At 38.9% G+C, this 19,620-nt stretch overlaps 2 protein-coding genes and 1 non-coding gene across 5 annotated transcripts in view; 2 read left to right on the forward strand and 1 right to left on the reverse strand.

The window, feature by feature from the left end:
- The window catches only part of nol4la (nucleolar protein 4-like a), a 35,677-nt gene extending 28,782 nt beyond the window's left edge, over nucleotides 1-6,895 (forward strand). For both annotated transcript variants that reach the window (XM_085259075.1, XM_085259076.1), the window contains exon 11: nucleotides 1,295-6,895. In XM_085259075.1, coding sequence (XP_085115201.1) covers nucleotides 1,295-1,512 — 218 coding nt within the window. In that variant the 3' untranslated portion in view covers nucleotides 1,513-6,895. The remainder of the gene's footprint in view (nucleotides 1-1,294) is intronic.
- A 7,427-nt stretch (nucleotides 6,896-14,322) lies between these two features.
- On the reverse strand, nucleotides 14,323-16,925 carry ppdpfa (pancreatic progenitor cell differentiation and proliferation factor a). Of its 2 annotated transcripts, XM_085260501.1 has the most exons (5): nucleotides 16,764-16,925; nucleotides 15,205-15,307; nucleotides 15,015-15,092; nucleotides 14,827-14,920; nucleotides 14,323-14,732 (listed from the first exon to the last, which is right to left on the reverse strand). In XM_085260501.1, exons 2-5 carry the CDS (start codon nucleotides 15,257-15,259, stop codon nucleotides 14,576-14,578), a joined length of 384 nt encoding a protein of 127 aa, XP_085116627.1. In that variant the 5' UTR covers nucleotides 15,260-15,307; nucleotides 16,764-16,925; the 3' UTR covers nucleotides 14,323-14,575. The 2 variants fall into 2 exon arrangements, with proteins under 2 accessions (XP_085116627.1, XP_085116628.1); XM_085260502.1 differs by lacking the exon at nucleotides 16,764-16,925 and having other exon boundaries at nucleotides 15,168-15,285.
- Nucleotides 16,926-17,484: 559 nt separating this feature from the next.
- Nucleotides 17,485-17,556, forward strand: trnae-cuc (transfer RNA glutamic acid (anticodon CUC)). The gene has a single exon. It is a non-coding gene; the product is annotated as a tRNA-Glu (tRNA).
- The last annotated feature ends 2,064 nt before the right edge of the window (nucleotides 17,557-19,620 follow it).

Below are 19,620 nucleotides of genomic sequence, written 5' to 3' on the forward strand. Positions count from 1 at the left end.
ACATATAACCCACTTCAACCTTAAGTGGGCCGGACCATTGAAGCTCCTGTTTTTGTCGCTATAAAGAACTTTAATCCCTCAGTTATCGACAAATAAGAAAAAAGTACTTCAACAGCATGTCTGAGTTTTTCTACATGATAGAGAAATACTTTTATAGTAAATATGAAATCTAGCAGCCTGACTTTTGGGACTAAATTGTAAGTAATAACTGCCCGATCGGATCTGTTAATGAAACAAAGTTTTTTTCTTGTTTTTTTACCCTCTGTTTTTTCTTTTTCTTATTAAATTGTGTGGAGCCACAAAATAGCAATTTCTATTGTAGATAGTGAAAAATATGAAACTTCTCGGTCATTTAAATGTTCATGTATTACTTCATTACTTTGATGTAGTATAAATGACGCTGGAGGTTTTCATCAGTAGGAAAAGCTGTAAAATTTATGAAAATACATGTAAAAGTCCAAAACCCATACCCTTCTTCACATTTCCAAAGTCATCCTGTTGGCCGTATTGGAGACTTTGGCTGTTCGATTCTGGCCCCTGAGCCTTATCTTTGACGCCCCTGCCTTAGATCTACAGGTATATATTGGGGCATAATGTGTCAGCATACACACAAAACTTACATTTACACCAAATGATGCAGGCTGTAATCTGCAGTATTTCCCTTTTGAGGACTCACTGTCAGCAGTTCTCAGGCCACACCTTCATCATTTCACTCATCCATTTCTTCTTATCTCCTTAATTGAGATTTCTTCTTCTTGCTTACATGTGACGTTCAACCAGCCCTCTGACTAAACAATTATATCTGGGGGAGGACGGCTACTTTACGTGTCCAAATCATCACAGGCTTCTTGACGCCCCCATCTCTCACTGTCCTTTACTTCGACGTCTTTACACTTTAACTGCCACTTCACCAGTTTCCATGGTTAGCCCATTTAAAGCATCATTTTTGCTTATATAATAGAATAGACTGATTTTTTTCAGTGATTTATATTAAGGTAAAGACCCCGCAGTAATACAGAGAAAACCCCACAGTCAGACGACCACCCTCCCACTGGTGACAGTGGGAAGGAAGAACTTTCTTTTAGCAAGAGGAAACCTCCAGCAGGCTCAGGGAGGGGCAGCTGTCTGTCATGAACAGTTGAGGGATTACAGATTTCTTTGGACTGTGAACCATCCAAAGCCACTTTAGTACGATCTAAAAATACAAAGATGAGGCTAGAAATGAACATAGAGCCACTTAAATGTATTTCCTGTATCGTCTGACTTCCCTAAAATATTCTGTTTGCCTCCGCAGGTCCCACAGATCTGAGTATGAAATCTGTCGGCCCAAACTCCTCCTCCTCCAGCTCCAACAGTCACGGTCAGGGAGGTGGCGGAGGCGGCGCTTCCGCTCAGCTCAGCCCTCCAGAGGTGACAGCGGTGAGGCAGCTCATCGCGGGGTACCGGGAGTCCGCGGCCTTCCTGCTCCGCTCAGCAGACGAGCTGGAAAACCTGATCCTGCAGCAGAACTGAGTCCGAGCCACACCGTGCCAGCTCCCTGCCCCCTCCTCGGCCTGTCCGTCTCGGGGCAGACTCTCACATACAAAGACACAGTTGTACACGAGTGATACTGCAGCGCACAGTGGGCCCTGTAGGTATGATACTTATCCCCACATGTTTATGTCTTTGGGCGGGCCAGAACATATCACAGGCTGAAAGATGTTTATTTATGCATTTGGTTCACTTTGACCTTATAGTGCCCTGTTATCTGTAGCCATTCATCCCATTCAATTCATCTTAGCACCTCAACCTCCATTTGTCTCAGGAAGCGATGATCTATGTGAAAAAAAAAATAGGAAAAATAGGAAAAATTGGTGCACAGACTGAGGTGTTGAATCAGCTTAACCACCGTAACGCCAAGTCAGCTCATTTGTGCAGACGTTTGGACAAATGAATAGTTTCCTAGCAGTGAATTAGCATCATTATTTCTTTCTATTTGTGTGTAAAATATGCTGTACAGTGGCGTGATTTGATTGGGTCATGTGAATCGAGTCGTTTCTAAATGATAACCGGATAACTGAAAGTCCACAGATGAATTGCTGCTAAAAGATGTGGCGATCTGCCACTTGACCTGTTAACCTCAACAGCTACTGTCGGATATGCTGACTTTCATATATATATAAATATATATATATATATACTCCAAAAAAATAATAAGATTGAAAAATGTTACAAAGTAGAGCACGAAAATATCAGCAGTGACAGTGTTTGACAGTTTTCACCTGTAAAGTTTGACCAAAACAAGCAGATCCATCAACGCGTGGTCAATATTATACCTCTGCTCTGCTCGGTTGGAGTGATTTCCAGACTACGAGACAAAGAGTCATTACCCAGCGCACCTTTTCGTTTTCACTTATCCTACTATGAATATTTCTATCACGGGCAGTTTCTCATTACTCAAAGGGAAGGAGGCTTTTTCGGAGGCCTGGGTATGCAAATTGAGGTCACAGACTCCTGTCAGGGAGAGAAAGGAGATGAATTTATTGTTTAGACTCTTGGTTTTATAACCAGAAAAGTGGAAAAAGGTGCAATATTGAAGATAATCGGTAATGGTTGCTGAAATGACTTGATGAGGCATTTTAAGAGGGTTAACTACCCTCCCCTCTTGCTGTTACTGTCAAGTTGTAAAAAGTAATGATATCCCATGCAGCATTGTAGCCAATTTCAATGTTGTTGTTTGTTGTGATTACTGATCTTTATCGCTAACCTCATAACTGAGGCACTTTCGTGTACTTGGATCAGTCAGTGACAAAAAAGGAAAAAAGGGACCTGGCAGAAAAAAACGGGACTTTATGTTGCACGTCTTTTTCAGGGGAGGGCGGGTTGTTTCGTGGAGGAAGTGTTTAGTGACTATTCTTACGTTTAGAAAAGGTACATAGAGCTCACATGCATCCATTAGAGACTGCGGCGGAGGCCGTGTGAGTGCGCGAGCGGGCGGGATGTTCAGACAAAAAGAAACTCCTTCGTCTGGGCGCGCGTCCGTCTGAATCGTCCCCTCTGACCCTGCATCACAGTCTCATTAAAAACACGTCTGAAAACACACAGTTTGAAAAGAAGCAAGAGACAATCTTTGAAAAAGATGTAATCACATCACAGTTTACTCTCCCAGCTCTCTGCTATGGTGTGTGTGTGTTTATGTTTGTGCATGTGTGTGGACTGAGGACACAAACGAGTACTCAAAGCCGATCAAGAGCACAGCCTCACAACTTTTAATGGTGAGTCACTCAGCACAAAGACAGTTCTGTATGTGTGTGTGTTTATGTGTGTTCTTTTAATCCTTTCTGTCGATGTTGACAGTGTGTTGATTTCCTGTTTGTGTATAAGTGGAGTGACGCAGTTTGTAAACAGCATCAATCTGTGACGATTTAATTCAGTAGGCTGAAACATTCCAGACAAAGACTCTTCGAGCAGCCGAAAGCGGCTCGCACCTTACTGATTTGTCAAAGTTTAGAGAGCTATATTTCTGTATGTATCACAAATCCTATCACATGTATCATTAATCAGTCTCTTCAGGGTCATTCACCTCTTTCTCGCCACCTGCAGGCCTGGCTAGTGAGTCGGGACCTGTGTTTTATTACCATGTCATGATTGGGCTGCATTCACATTTACATTCACATTTAAATTCTATTATCTATTGCAAGTTTGGAAGCACTTTATAGCTCAGGATTAAGGTAACACAATGATTTGAGTGTGTTTTTACCTCATTTGAATAATTAGCTTCAGTTCTGACAAATGATTATAACAAAGGATAATCTGACATAAGTCACAATCAGAGGTAGTTTTCATCAAGAAACAAAAAAACAAAAAACAAAACAGCAGACAGCTCCTTTATCGGAGTTTAAACTCATCAGTGTGTTCGGTCCATCTGAGTGGTGTTTCATAATAGAGGACAATGCTTGTTATGAAAGGCCTGAATAAGCCTTGTTGGAGACCATCCTTAAAGCTGATAATGACCAATCAGATTTCTTTCACTTATTCAGTTAAGGTCCCCAAGGGGCTGGAGCCTGTTTGAAGTGTCATACAGTGCTAACCACTGTGCCGCACCTAGTAATCTTAGCTTTGGTAAAGTCCGACTTCAAACTTTAGTTTGATTAGTTCATAGATAAGAAAACAGAAAAGTAGCTGTAACGTTCGTGGCTGAATAACCGTGAAAGATATATTAAAGAGATTTAAAAGAAAAATTTCAGCAAAGTTTAAAAAAAAAGGTTAGCAGTGGCCTCTGGGGCTGAACAATGAAGTCGCAGTTCAAGAGCTGTTCTGTCTTATGGCCTAGGTATAGTAAACACTTTAAAAAATGACTGAAAAAACATCAAAGCTAATCGCACTCAGCGGCCTGAAATTAGCAGAGAAATGTAAGAGTTAGTCTGAAATCTTTTCAGCTTTTATATACTTTAGTTATGATTTCCTTGACATGTAACCAAGGAGCCAAATTGCTTTCAGACTTAATTAGTTAGAGCTGGCCATAGCAATGAAATTTGTTATACAGCACTGAAACTGGGCTACAGCTTACAGGTGTGCCAGTCATCCTAATAAACCCGCTTTTTACAGAGTAGATGGTCATGATTGGCTAGAATGGGCAGAACTGGAAACATTTTAACCAAGTGCCAAAAACTGCAGTTCCTCTAGTGACCACTTGAGGCTGTAAAGCTCAAGGTTAGGGGATGTAATCAGAGTCTGCTAGGCCTCACCCTGGCTAATTTGTGTTATCGCCATGTTTTTGCTGTTCGTGCCTTTTGTAGAATTTTTTATGGGAAAATCTGAGACATTTTATTTTTTGCTGCGCAGTGCAAATATCCAGAAAGTTTGTGATTGGCACGTTAAAGTCTAGTGTTTTATTAACTAGATGAAAAGTGTCTATGCTTGGACTTATTTGGATGCAGTTTTTGTCCCAGGCTTTCTGATATCTCAGCAATCTGCCTTCTTATCCACATACGATCACTTCTGGCTCCAAAAATCCCAACATGTCTCAGTCAAAATGCTTAAACTGAGGCTTCACAAACCAATTAATCATATGAGAGCCATCTTTTATATGGAATTTATGGTTTAAGCCTCCTAAAGGTGAGTGAATTTGTGATGTTGCTGAAACAGCCTTGGTTTAACTGGTCATCTTACTTTATGAAACACCCCTCTGGCCTCACACAGACATAATCATAGATGTACACGGGACGTGAGTCCTCACACACGTCTTCCTCGTCTCCTCCAACCTGCTTGTTTGTTACTGTAGCCATAGCAGATCCTCCACATGTGACACCTTGTTGAACCTCGTCCCATCTTCACAACCAAACATTTGCTTGCAGATCGATATTTTGTCTCAAGTCTACGCTGAGCAACATTTTAGCTGTGCTAGAGTTACTGTGATCAACGACAACCATTAGTTGTCATGTTGTTGTTTTTGTTTTGTTCCGTTTTGGTTTCTTTTGATAATGCCCAATGGATTTTCTCTTTGTATTGACTGGACAATGTAATCTATTGGTGTTGATTAAAATGCCCTGGTAGCTTGTGGATTGCTAAAGTGGTCTGATAAATGTACTGTATAGCTGTACAAAGAGTGATAAAAGATGTTTTAAACCTTTTCTTTTTTCTGTGGGTACAGCGCTGTTTAAAAAAAAATCAAAGTGGTTTAGCCCTTGCCTGTTTTAACTTATCATTTGGTGGTGGTCTGTATTACTTCTATTGTTATTTATATTATTTCAATTGTTGCCTCTTCTGCACGGATAAGTGACTGTAGCTCTGTGCAGGAGGTTGTACTGTAAACCTGTGTGAAGCTTTGTATTTTTCCCCTCTGGTTTTGGACTCAGTGAAAGTGTGATGTTTACATGTACAGTTTTTCAGAATATTTTGCTTTTGTTTGTTTTTCGCGTTTTATTCCGACATATTTTTTGCCTCTCACACTTATTCCTCTCCTTCTAATCTGTGTACATTTGCCCAGGTATTTTCTTTTTGTTGTTTCATTGCATCAAGTGCAGACGTGACCTCTTTGACTACCTGGTCACATGGTCAGAGTGTGCCGTGACAACTGGCTGCTGTCGGCTCGGCGTTGTGGTGGCTTCCAGCATTTTAAAAGTTAATATTAAGTAAAACGGGAGCTTCGCAACTTCTCAAAGTGGACCAGCAAAGATTAATTAAGGATTTTGATTACTTTAATCAGCTGTTTTAAACGACTATTGTGGCCTAAACGGAGAACGATGGAGTGTAGGTACATTTATTTTCTACATGAAGTGCTCATAATCTTTTAATATCCCGGCCGCGTTGTCAGGGAAAACTCCTTGTCCTTAACCCGACAGGTGTCCTGAAAGGTACACTTTGACCTGTTGTAATATCTCCTCGGTAACATAAAAGCCATTCCCCTCTCCTGGCCTTTTAAGGGGAACCCATAAACCTCAGGTAATACTGAATCTCCAAGTTTAGTTTTTATCCGCTGATTTCCTCTGAAATGAGATTTAAATCTCTTAACGAAAACCATTAACATTTATATGAGATGTCTATTGTTTTGTACATTTATCATTGTGATTTAAAAGTGGAGCTTTTTCCAGTACCTGTGACTTAATTTTTTGGAGTGTTTATAGGTATGGATATTTATTATTATATGTGAAACTACAAAAAGACAAAAGAAAAAGGTTGAACCTGTTTCATTTGTATGTTTCATGCAAAACTGTCCAGGTGAGATTCTCTCTGCCTCTTACATATCACTAATGAGGGACCTGTGTTTGTTTGGAAATAGCGCTTTTTCAGTGTTGCATCAACGCTATGAAAAAAAAAAACACCAGTGGTTTACCAACAGCAGAGTTGCAAGGCTCTCCTCTTCTCCTGAGATGTCAGTAATTGAATAAAACAGTGCGATGAGCTATCAAACTGAGACCTCGGCTCGTGGTGTTTTACTTTTTTTCTTTAATTTCTGCAAAAATAAAGAGTCTCAGTTCAGTTCATTTATATAGCACCAAATCACAAGACCAGTTGCCTCAAGGGACTTTATATTGTAAATGTATTGTATTATATTTATATTGTGAGATTGTTGTAATCCTAACAATCAAAACACCTCCTATGAGCAAGCACCAGACAAGAGTGGCAAGGAAAAACTCCCCTTTAACAGGAAGGAACCTCCAGCGGAACCAGGGTCAGGGAGGAGGGCCATGCTATGGAAGAGAGCCAGAGATTATTAATAAGTAATTATTAAATGCGAAGTTGTGAATAAACACATAGCAAGCAAAAACAAAACAGTGCATCATGGGAAGCACCCAGCAGTCTGCACCTATTACAGCATAACTAAGGGTGGATTCATGCTGAACTGATCCAATCCTGAATATATGCTTTATCAAAAAGGAAAATTTGAAGCTATATCTTAAAAGCAGAGATGGTGTCTGTCTCTTGAGCTGGTTCCACAGACAAGGGACCTGAAAGCTGAGGGCTCTGCCTCCCATTCATCTTTTAATTACTCTAGGAACCACAAGCAAATGAGCAGTCTGACAGTGAAGTGCTCTATTGAGGTGATATAGTACTATGAGGTCATTAAGATAAGGCGAGGCCTGATTATTTAAGACCTTGTGGGTAAGGAGAAGAATTTTAAATTCTGAGTCAATGAAGAGAAGCCAGTATGGGAGAAATATGGTCTCTCTTTCTACTCCCTGGCAGTACTCTTGCTGCAGCATTTTGAATCAACTGAAGGCTCAAATAAAAAAAAAAATTAAACACAGAGCTGCTTCAACACTTACTCATTTTGTTCAGTATTAAGTATATTGTGCACAAGAGGGCAGCAGAGCCACAGAAAGCAGATGGAAAAGTAATGATTAACGTTTGCAAAGGAACCAAATAAATGCTGCATGTAGCACAGCCTTACAGACAGTAGTTCAATGTGTAAATGGTCATTTAAAGTTTCTTTATCACAAAAGTTTAAATACAATCTATAGGAAAATAGAAATAAAGCAAAACAGTTCAATAAAATGCACTACGACAAAACAAAATTATAAGTACTTAAAGTTTATTTAAGGTGCTTTTCATAGGTAAACAAATACAAATCTGCCCATGCCAAAGGCAAAGTGGACGGACAGAAGCCAAACATAAACATAGTAGTACAAAATTACAAACACTTAAATGCCTGTTTGAACAGATGAGTTTTGAGCTGCTTTTTAAACGATTCCAAGAGTCAAGTGAGCAAATACAGAGTGGTAAGCTAATCCATTGTTTTGGAGCTAATACTTAGAAGGCAGAATCCCTTTTTTAATTTTCTGATCATGAGAAGGCCTCTATCTGAGGACCTGAGAACCCCAGATTGAAGAAGAGGGGTGGAGCAGTTCCATGACACAGGTGGGGGCCTCAGTTTCTAAGGTTGTAAAAGTGACAAACCAGGACTTTTGAGATTTCTTTGAAATTGCAAACACTTTAATATTGGTTTATATGTGAGGACTGACGAGAATGATGAACAAACAAAAACCACAGAAGCAGGTGGATCAAGAGTCAAGCAGAAACAAGAGAAGGAAAGGACTTTAGATACTCAGAAGCTCATATTCTCCAGTCTAGTTGAGGACAACAAGACATGGTGGGAGGAAGGAAAACCAAAAAGTACACAAACAAAATTCTTTATCAAAATAAAAATGAAATGATCAGTCATCCTACACTGAAGCACAAACCCCCCCCAAATACTAAACTTGAGATAGGCCAGAGATAGGAGCAGATAAGCAGAAAAAGACTGCAAATCAGAAAACAGTGAAAGTACATTAACGAGAACATGGAGAAATAATCAGTGCTGTGACATCAGGATATCGTGAGTGTCAGAGACGTAGGGTGCTCACTGCTGGAAACAGTGTGCAGCAAGTGCTGCACAGGTAAAGCGTGAATGTTCCAATAATCAGCAATCACATGACAGACTATTGACACATGTTCTCTGTTATTGACTTTGTACTAGTGAGTACACTGACTCAGAACAAGTAAATATTCCCACAAAACAAAATAGAAGTCTGTTTACATCATTATACATGTCAGCTTATTCAACGGTTATTAGTATTTAAAGGCTTTACCTGGCTTAAAATGTTATTAGGAATTAAAAATAATCATTTGACAATCGAAAGCCAGTATTATGATGTAAATGTCTTCTATCACATGACAAACGCGCTCTATTGGATTGAGATCTGAAGACTGTGGAGTGAAGTGAACGCACCGTCATGTTGAAGACACCAGTTTAAGATGATTTTGTGACATAATAATAATAATGGATTTATATAGCGCTTTTCAAGGCACCCAAAGCGCTTTACAATGCCACTATTCATTCACTCTCACATTCACACACTGGTGGAGGCAGCTACAGTTGTAGCCACAGCTGCCCTGGGGCAGACTGACAGAAGCGAGGCTGCCATATTGCCAACAGCAGTAGGCGGTAGGGTAAAGTGTCTTGCCCAAGGACACGACGACCAGGACAGAGAGCCCGGGGATCGAAAACACTATGTGTTATCCAGCAGGATAACACATAGTGTTTTATCCTGCTGGAAGCAGTCATCAGAAGCTGGGTACACTGTGGTTATAAAGGGACGGGCATGGTCAGGCAGCAATACTCAGGTAGGCTGCAGGCTGCTGCAGTTGGGACCCAAAGTGTGCCAAGAAAATATCCCCCACATAATTAACCCACACACAGCAGCTTGATATAGGATGGATTGATGCATTCATTTTGTTTTATACTAATTGCTGACCCTTCCTACAGAACTCACAAGACCAGGAAACATTTTTCCAGTATCTGGCTTCCAATCAGCTTGAAGCAGTCGGATCATTTTTCTTTGACCTCTGACATCAACAAGAAATTTTCACCCAGACAACTGCTGCACACTTTTCTCTTTTTCAGACCATCCTCTGAAAATCCTACAGATGGTTGTTTTGGGGAAAATCCCAGTAAATCAGCAGTTTCTGAACTACTCAGATCAGCCTGTCCAACCAATAACTATGCCACATTTAAACTCACTTAAATCGTCTTTCCTCTGTGAGTTTCTGCTAGTAGCAGCTGAACTGGCGTATCTAAGTGCGTGAATGTTTTTTTGTTTGTTTTAATATTGAAAGTAACATGGTGGTCGTTGAGTCTATAACAATCAAACTGATCATTTGAACTATTTCAAATCATCGCCAGTAAAACAGTTAATGAGGCATTTAAATCTTCTAGTAAAGTCAAACATACATAATAGTATAGCCTCAAAGAGGCCATATGAAGTTCAAGTTACAATTTGACATGAGTGTTTTCGACCCAAGGTCTATTTTACCACCATTTTTTTTATGTTAATTTTATTTCCAAACACTTTATTGTTTTTTTTTTTTGTTACATAGAGTTAAGAATAAATTTCACTCAGACATTGTTGGATAAAAGACGCTACTGCAAAGCCTTTGAAATCATAGTGTTTCGAAATGCATTTTTCGGAGTGTCGCTTCAAATCAAAACAGATTTTTTTCAGTTTGCTAAACTTGATCCTGTGAAGAAATACTAACAAAAACACAGACAAACATCTGTGGCCTGTGGAGAAAATCAATCAGGATTGGATTTCAACATGAAATGTCCCTCAGTGACAGATGAACCCACGTTATAGGCCATGCTGCCAGTCAAACATAGACATAAAAAAGGATGCGAGCAGTGCCCCTGCAAACAGTATAAACCCTTTTACTTGAGAAGTCAAACAAAGCTGATTCCTGTTATTCCTGTTATCTTATCAAAGCAGTTTAAAGTTGTACATTTGTTGGGAGTCAGAGGCTGGACTTTGGGGAGGCATCGATTCATGAACCAGATACCTTTGCCCCACATTCCCCATTTATCTTTAGAGTGTCTGGTCTGGATGGGAGCTCTGCGGCCATGCCAGGCTCTTTCACTGCACAGAGTCAGCATTCAGAAAAGATATGATTTCCTAAACTATTTCACTGACATGCATCATATAGAGAAAAACATTCAGTCTGTCTAATAACAACATACTCTAAAGAATAACACAAACCTGAAGTAGTGTACTTCTGTAATAAATCCTTAGATGGAGGGACATCTGTAGGATTATATAAATGGGAAACCAAAAACCAGTTAGGCCTCTTAGGCCTTAGGCCATCTTTATAAATAGACATAATGATATAGTTTGATATTAAAAAGTGCAACTAAAAAGTCATATAATCAGAGATATTATAAGTGTTTTAAATCCATTTTTAAAAAAAGACAGCATATTTTATATTGTAAATTAGCCTGCTGTAGGATTTCTGCATGAAAAGAAGAGCTAGCATGATGATTTTGACCCATTTCAACAGACAGTTCTCACTCATCCTTCAAAGTTCACCTTTGCAAATTAAAGAAGTGAGAGAATGGTAGGCAGGGAACCAAACCACCACCACGAGGCATTTTCAAAACTTAAAGTAATTATTTTGCATCTATTTGCACAAAAGCTTTGGGTTTATGCTTTTATTGGTTAGTGGAGAAATGACCCAAGTTCAGTAAGCTCACGCTGGCAATGTTATCAACAATAAAACCAGCCTTTTTCAGCTGATCTAGAACTAAAGATGTGTAAAGTTCAATAGGCATAAACCAAACAGGGAATCCAGATAAGGGAAAATTGAGGTGAGGAAAACAATCACAAAGGAGGGAACTCAAGGCACAGCAGACATGGAGGGAAGTGTATTAACCAAAATAAAAAAGACAGTGGACATAAGGAGTACAAAGACACTAAAATAAAGACAAGACAGACAGAGGCAAAGTCTGAGAAACACTGGAGACAAATAGGAAAACAAAAACACCGAAAGAAGATTAATAAAGTGAATAAGCAACCAAAACTCATTAAATACTGCAGAAGAACATGGCGCTATGACAATAAAAGAGGATCTGGACACCCTGGTGTTTCTTGTATTTGCTGCTCCTGGATGCCCTCACGGGCTGTGTTGTTTTTGTTTAACCTCTTTAACCTGTATTTGTCCTTCACTCTGGTCTGTAAACTTTGTACAGAGAAACTCAAGATACCATGTGGAGTCACTAAAAAGACCAACACGAGGGGAAAGTCCCACGGTAGTGCATTGCCACAGGTTTGCTTGTGCTCAGCTGGGATCATGAGACATTTTTAGCCCTCCCTGACACACCGCCAGGAATAGGTCAGCTCTGGAGGGCATTGAGAACAGGTTGTACCAGTTCTGACTGCATGAATCATGTTTGACACGGCTGTAAATGATCAGCATAGAGTACTGGAACTGTTTGCATTTCTGGTTTGTCCAGATAGATTATCTTGTGAACAGGACAGTACTGCATGTAGACTTTGCTCAGTTTATTCTTAGTTGTCAGTCTATAGTTTACAAAAGCTTCTCTGACTTGTAGTTCAAGGAAACACCTATTGATCCTCCTGTTATCATTAATCTGTTACATAGTTATTTTATGACGATAGTCTTAATAAGAGAGCTACACAAGACTGGTTTTAAAGGAAATGTGCTATGGTGATAGTTCACAGTTCAATTAAAGTATGGTTGGATGTTGGCAACTGTTCTTCTCACTGTGTACCTGAATCCTTGTAAACAAGAGGAAAACAGGATGTATGATCGGTAAAGGCCTTATCAATCTTCCATGACTTGGTTGACTTAGTTCTGCATCTTTATGTTGCCAATTTGCAGCAGTAGCTCAGGTTGCATGAGCTGACCCCGATACTTAAATTAGTACCAAGAAGAATGTAACAATGCTCACGACAACCAATGAGGATCAGATTCAAAATTTTCCCCTCATTCTGTTTCAGAGAGCAGTTGCTAAATGCGGTGACTATGAAAGATACTCTACCAGGAATGATTTCTGTGATGATGATAATGCTGTGTAGCACTGCATGCATCAGCACAAGATGTCAAAGTAGCTCTTTTTAAAGCGTACAGTCCAGCACATTTATGGTTGAGCTGTGGAACAACATGTCATTGGGTAGATGATGAAAGCATTAAGGATTTTGTTTGTGACCAATAATGTTCGTCTCGTGATGCACAGAAAAATGTTGTGTATAAATTTAAGACCAAATTAATTAATTTCTGTAATATTCGCTTTCACTGAACACTCTAATGATTGTGGAAAAGCTGGAATAGACAACAGTCAATAAAATGCAGTAGTGACATATGAACCTGAAAGGAAAAGAAAAGAAATAAAAGGGAAGAGGAGAGTGGAGAATAAATATTGTGTGCATCACTGGATTTCTCCCAGCTGACTACATTTCTAAAGGATAGTTCAGAGTCACCCAGTCCAGCCCAAACTGTATGTTTTGTCAAAAAGGAAAGTTTAATCTTAACATCTTAAGAGGAGAGCAGGTCTGTCTCCATTCTAAGAACCACAAATAAGCCTGGACTCAGCATGAGTTCTCTGGTGGGAGGATGTGGTACAAAGAGGCCTGTCAATCCACTTTATGTGAGAAGCAGAATTTTAACCCAATTCTGGATTCAACAAGAACCAAAAACGAAAAGCTAGAACGCAGCTCATTACACCCTTTGACATGTGTTGCACTAAACTTCAAAACATTATTTTCTTAAATCCTTGCCGGCATATCAGGATCTAATCACCATCTTGAACTTCTTCTCTTACTAATCACATACTAATCCTACAATCACATTTCTAATAAAATGTGATTGTTAATTTAATTTGATTATAAGCACATCTCTTTGTCTTTTAATGTGGTATTTAGGTGCTTTCAAATATAAACGAAATCAACATTTATTCACAAACTGAGAACACATGTAGAATTTTAAGTCTTAAAGGATCACAGGGGAGCTTTAAAATCTCTCCGGTTGCAGCATTTAGAGAATGAACAGCTTGAATATTTTACAATAATGTGCCCGTCTCTGAAAACAATGGCAGCATGAGCTTTAATAGGAGTGCTGAGTGGGTTTTATGGTGGCAAACAGCAGCGGGTGCATGGCTGCTGTAGTAGGTGTCTAAACAGTGATTTGTTTTCAGTGAATTTATGCATCTACAGAACAAAACATGAATAAACCCGCTGCATTTTTATTTAACTGTTGATCATGCCCGACTGTCCTAACTTTTACTCTCTGCAGCAGTGTGTCTTCCAGGAGCTTGGTGACCCACATTCAAGCTAAGGTGAAGTGTTATATAAACTGTAATACCCCTTGTAATAATCATTTATAATCATAACGAAGTTAAAGAGATTAAGGTTGCTTGGTAAGCAGCGCGCCTCTCTCTCCCCCTACAGAAAAACATCCCATGAACCGCTGCAAATCTGAGGATTTGTCATAATGTTTCCTAAATAAAAGCTCAGTTTCTTTTGACAACCAGTCTGTAAATGTCAATAACAGAAAGAAAATGCGACACACAAGTGCTCACTGTAAGCATTTTATTAGTAGTACTGGTAATAGTATTAATGATAACACTGTCAAGTCATAAGAAGAACTATATGAAAAAACATTGTTTGTTTGTTTGTTTTTTTTTACTTTTGGTCATAACAAAAATGTAATAATTTATACAGGCAAACAGGAAAAGCAAACTCTACCGACTAAAAGTTAGAAAAAACACCCTCGTTGCCATCACCATTGTCATCTCCATCTCCATTGCTTGGACTATGGGGATGGACGGTCAAGCTGAGGGTGAGTAAGGTGCGAATGGGGTAACTGGAGGAGGGCTCATTGGTTCAGACTTCCCGTTTTCACTGCTCTCGCTGACCTGTCTGTTCAGCACCATTTGCCTGGCGATGCAGGTCACCTGGCCGTTGGCCACTGTGTAGGTACTGTTCCTGCAACACAGAAAAAGCCACAGTTTAAAAACCAACAACTACAAGAAAAAAAAAATCAAAGGTAACTGCCTTCCACAAATATTACAATGCTCACTTTTGATTTTCAGAGCTGTTCTGCATGCCGGGCTGGTTCTGTTTAGCAAAGAAAAACGAAGTCCACCAGTGGTCAGAGTCTTGCCGTGGAAGTGCTGCAAGGAGCAAAACTGAACGTTATCTGATGCGGAGAGAGGAAGATTTTCCTTTTTAAAAATTTTGCATATAAAATCAGGTCATGCTGAATACCTGGATGGTGTGGAATGGCCTCTCCTGTGTACTCAGCACTGCTGCAAGAGCTGTTACTCGATGTGGACCCGATGCGCCCTGGAGAAAACACAGTTTGGCTTTTTATTCAAGTCTTATTCTAGAAGAAAAAATTAATAGAAAAAATAAACTTACACAAAAATGAAATGTACATAAACCACATGGGACTCACTTCTGTAATAATCATGGGTGGCGATAAGGGAGCCACTTGATGGAATTGCTGCCATTGTTGCCGACCTTAGGTGGAAAACCGCTCAAAGATGGAAAATGGTAACCTAAAGGCAAACACAGAAAAAAAAAAGTTTATTTATAATTTTATTCCCTTCATGTTGTACCACAGAGATACTGCACATCTGTGCTGCACGTTTCCCTCTGTGCTTAGTTTAAGGGCCTCGAGTGCAGAGTGCTAAAACAGAAACAGCTGCTTCAGGGAGTATGGTTTCCCATGACTCAAATAACCAAAACATGTGTGAGGACATGTCAGCATGAGCTGGCTGCGTGACCACTGACACAGAAAAATCAGGTTGTTCTGTTAGGTCACAACAGAGGCCTGCATCCAGACTTATTATAGCTTCCTATATTAATTTTATATATATTTATTTAACTTTTATTTTTAGATGCCAGGTCAGCATACTGTTACTGGTTTCAGTTCATTTTTAGTGCTTTAAAAGGTTTAACTTTGTAAAAGTACTATTATATTATGACAAATGCAACACTTTCCCATTGATTGAGGCAGCTCAGTCACAATAAGCATCTGCAGGCTAACTAATGATATTTCTTCGCAATTAAGTTTATTTTGTAAGTGCATTTTTGTTTCTGTTTGTTTTATTCCACCAAATGAACTTACTATTAGTGGTAGTTAATTACTAAATATAGTATAGTAATAATATTTGTAGTTTTACATTTATTTATTTAAAATGACTCCTTTTGAAAAACACGTATTAACAGAGAACCAGCTGAAGGCTGTAGAGCTTAATACCAGGTGAGCAGCAGATGGCTGTAGGGATTTCATGAAGCAGGTACAGGTCTGCACCTGATAACCCAGATTAACATCTGAGCTGACGCACAGATACACCAGCAGTCCAGAAGGCAGTTTCACCTGCCTTCTTTAATATTTACTGCATTTGTAGACAAAAATGCACGAGATACAGATTTACATTAAAAAATACCACAAAAGTGTTTGTGTAACTGTGACCTTCACAGCCTTCTGCGGTAAGCGGGTATACCTTTAACAATAGTTTAGTTTGTTTTTCCTTTTCACTTTGGTGCATTAATGGCCATTATATTTGTGTTGCTTTGTACACAGAGAAAGCCAGAGTGTGCTCTCGGGTAATTAGAATAAAAATGTGCCTGTCCAGTGATGTGAGATGGTTTGTAGGCAACTTGAAAAGACTTGGAGAACACCTATGGGCAGAAATCTGTGCCATCAGAAACTGAATTTGAATGAGTTCAATTTGAATTTGAATTGCTCAGATTGAATCTGAATTGTAACTTGAATAAATGCTTTTGAAAACTGAATTTGAATTAGTCTAATTTGAAATTGAATTTATGGTTTGAAAATGATCATCACTAAACACCACCTTTAACTTACAAATAATGAACTAATATTCTATATTTTTCAATTAACATTTTTTGTTTTCACTAAGTTTACATATCAAGGTTACAATTAAACAAACAAATAATTAGCTGCTGATATTTTAACGCTTTTCTAGTGATGTTATTTGGACTTACCTGCAAGAGTGGGGTGGTGTCGTTGTCACCAGGTGCGGTTGTAAGGTGCGGATGGCTGGAACTAGAAAAGGTACTAGTTGTTTCTATGGCCCATTTGTAAAGGAACTATCGGTGATGACCTCGTCGGTCACTACTGCTGCGCTTCTGGTTCACGCAGAGTCACCGAGGGCCATTTTATACAAGCTGGGTTTGGCACGTGCCACTGTGGAACCACGGGGTGTGGCCTGTGGTAGCTCGAGGCCACTGAACGTGCGGAACCTTGTAATCGGTGACACCAGACTGAGGAGAAGGAGAAGCAGGCTTGGAGCGGCTTATGTTAACCCGCTGCTGGCACAGACTCGTGGGATAATCCACATTAGCCAGCCAGTTTAGAGGTGAAATGGGAACAGGCAGACAGTGCCAAGCCGTTTTCAATAACAGGTGAAATTTGAGTTAGTAACAAGGTAGCGGACGAGTGGTTTTTAAAGGGTTTTTCGGCCTTACGTTGAGCTGAAAGGCATTGTAAAAGCAGTTCGTTTGTAAAGACTCATTCATAAATTTCTTAACTCAGAGCATGTATCTAAGTAGAGATGGTAACCGAAATTATTACCCTTCCCGTACTGGAAACCACATGAGACAACAATGCAGCATTATTCTGTCTCAGTTAAAAACAACATTTCTTTGAGTTCGTAAAGCTGAAGGTCTCTTTTAAAGGGTCAGGATTCGCAAAAATGACTATCGCTCCCTGGTGGTCTAGTGGTTAGGATTCGGCGCTCTCACCGCCGCGGCCCGGGTTCGATTCCCGGTCAGGGAACAAGACATTTTGAGCTTTTAGTTAATCACAGCGAACATTTCTGGCACAACTTCACATGCTTACAAGGTGCGTGGGGAGGATGAAAAAATTCACAATGCAGGGACTCCAGCAACACTTCAAGGGAAGAGAAAGAACTTTATTGACTGACTAACGCGTTTCGGCTTGTGTCCTTCAACAGGGTCACAGTAACACATAGTAGAAGTGTGCTTAAATAAAAGGCAGGAAACAGAAAAAAATTAAAATTAACCAATCATGTCTTCATAGATAAACCAGCTGACTTAAAACAGGTTAGTATTGGTTAATTGGTTAAGCATCCCTGTAAGCCAACTGATTAGACTCAAACATATCTGTGAATTCCGGATGAATATAATAAGAGCAAAGAAAAGATGTTGAACAAATTTAAAGAAAGATAGTAGCCTACAAAGAGGACAGGTTAAGATCTGCAGAAGAGTAGGTGAATTCAATAAGCAGGGATTTCTATTTAGCAAGTAAGAAATCTCCAAAACTTAAACCTAAACTTGTCTTTTGTACAACCTTTGCACCAAAAACCAGGAACATTAAAGAAATGATTTTAAAACACTGGCATATCCTTTAAAATGACCCAAACTTATTAGGTACCTTTAGAGAACCACCAATGATAACCTATAGAAGAGGAAGAAATATTAAAAATAGGCTTGTTAGAGCTTCCCAGGACCCTATACTCCAGATAAAACCCTGATAAGCCATAACCTACAAGGTAATTTCATATGTGGGTAATGCATAAATTTTCAATATATCAAAAATGTTAAATAATTTAAAGATCCCATAAGTGACAAAACCACTGCCATTAAGTGCTTTATCACATGCAGAACTAAAAATGTAATTTACATGATACAGTGCCCATGCAATAAAATATATAGGAGAAACATCCCGCCCTCTGAAAGATCAAATTAATGAAGACAGAAGTTCAATCAAGAGGAATGATCTAACCAGCCCTGTTGCAAGACACTTCAATGATAAACATCCAAATTCACCTTTATTCTTTCTAGGCATTGAAGCCATTAAATTAAACCAAAGAGGTGGTAACATTAATTTTATCAGGAAAAAAGACAAGCATTTTGGATAGAGTCTGCACCCTAGAGGTATGAATGAGGATTTTTCTATCAATGAGATTTTGTGAACTGTACCCTTTTTACTGTTTTTATTCTTTTTTACCAGTTACTTTGTTTTGTCAATTATTCTCGCATGGGTAATGTTTATTTATTCATCAACAAAAGAAAGAGTAGCTTTCTAGACATCTCGTTTTAAGTCTACATTTTAAGTTTATATTTTAGAGATTTTACATGGACCTTACCACAAATGTGGTTCCATGTTATGATGTACTCTTGTTTTTTAATCTAACTGCTGCACTGACTCCTTTTTTCATGAAATACTTTCCTTTGTAATCATTTTATAGTTTTTTTGTATATTTGTAATATTTTTCTTATGTATTTCATACATGTATTATTTTAAGATGGTTTTTCTATGAAGACGTGATTGGTTAATTTGATTTTTTTCTGTTTCCTGCCTTTTATTTAAGCAAACTTCTATTATGTGTTACTGTGGCCCTGATGAAGGCCACAAGCCGAAAATGCATTGGTCAGTCAATAAAGCTTTTGGTTAATGTCATTAAGGCTTGCTAACATTCGTGGTTGTCACTTTTATGGCTTTTTATTTTCAACACTTTAATAAATGTTCCGTTATGATAAGCCAGGTATACATATTTATAATAACCTTTTGATCTATAAATGATAAATGATCTATAAATATTGGGTCCTTCTCTGTAGGATTTCATTTTTGGGATTGCAGCTTTTAGCTAAAGGCTGATTAAGTAAAGTAGAATGGACACAAAGTAGGTAGGCAGCATAGGTGTATCAATAAATTTGCTAAGTGTGAAAATTGCAGATAATAAATATAATTTAACTTTTTTTATGTTATTAGAAATATAAGATTAAAGTTTTAATAGTTTCTAAAACAAAGTCTGTCCCACTTGATTTCCATCTATGAGGATGTATGAGACCCTAGAATTAAAATGGCCTTGACACC

Source organism: Mchenga conophoros, linkage group LG20 (assembly GCF_057382185.1).
Source record: "Mchenga conophoros isolate Kocher_MC1m ecotype Shallow Benthic linkage group LG20, M_conophoros_male_GT1.1, whole genome shotgun sequence".
In the NCBI taxonomy this organism is placed as follows: Eukaryota; Metazoa; Chordata; class Actinopteri; order Cichliformes; family Cichlidae; genus Mchenga; species Mchenga conophoros.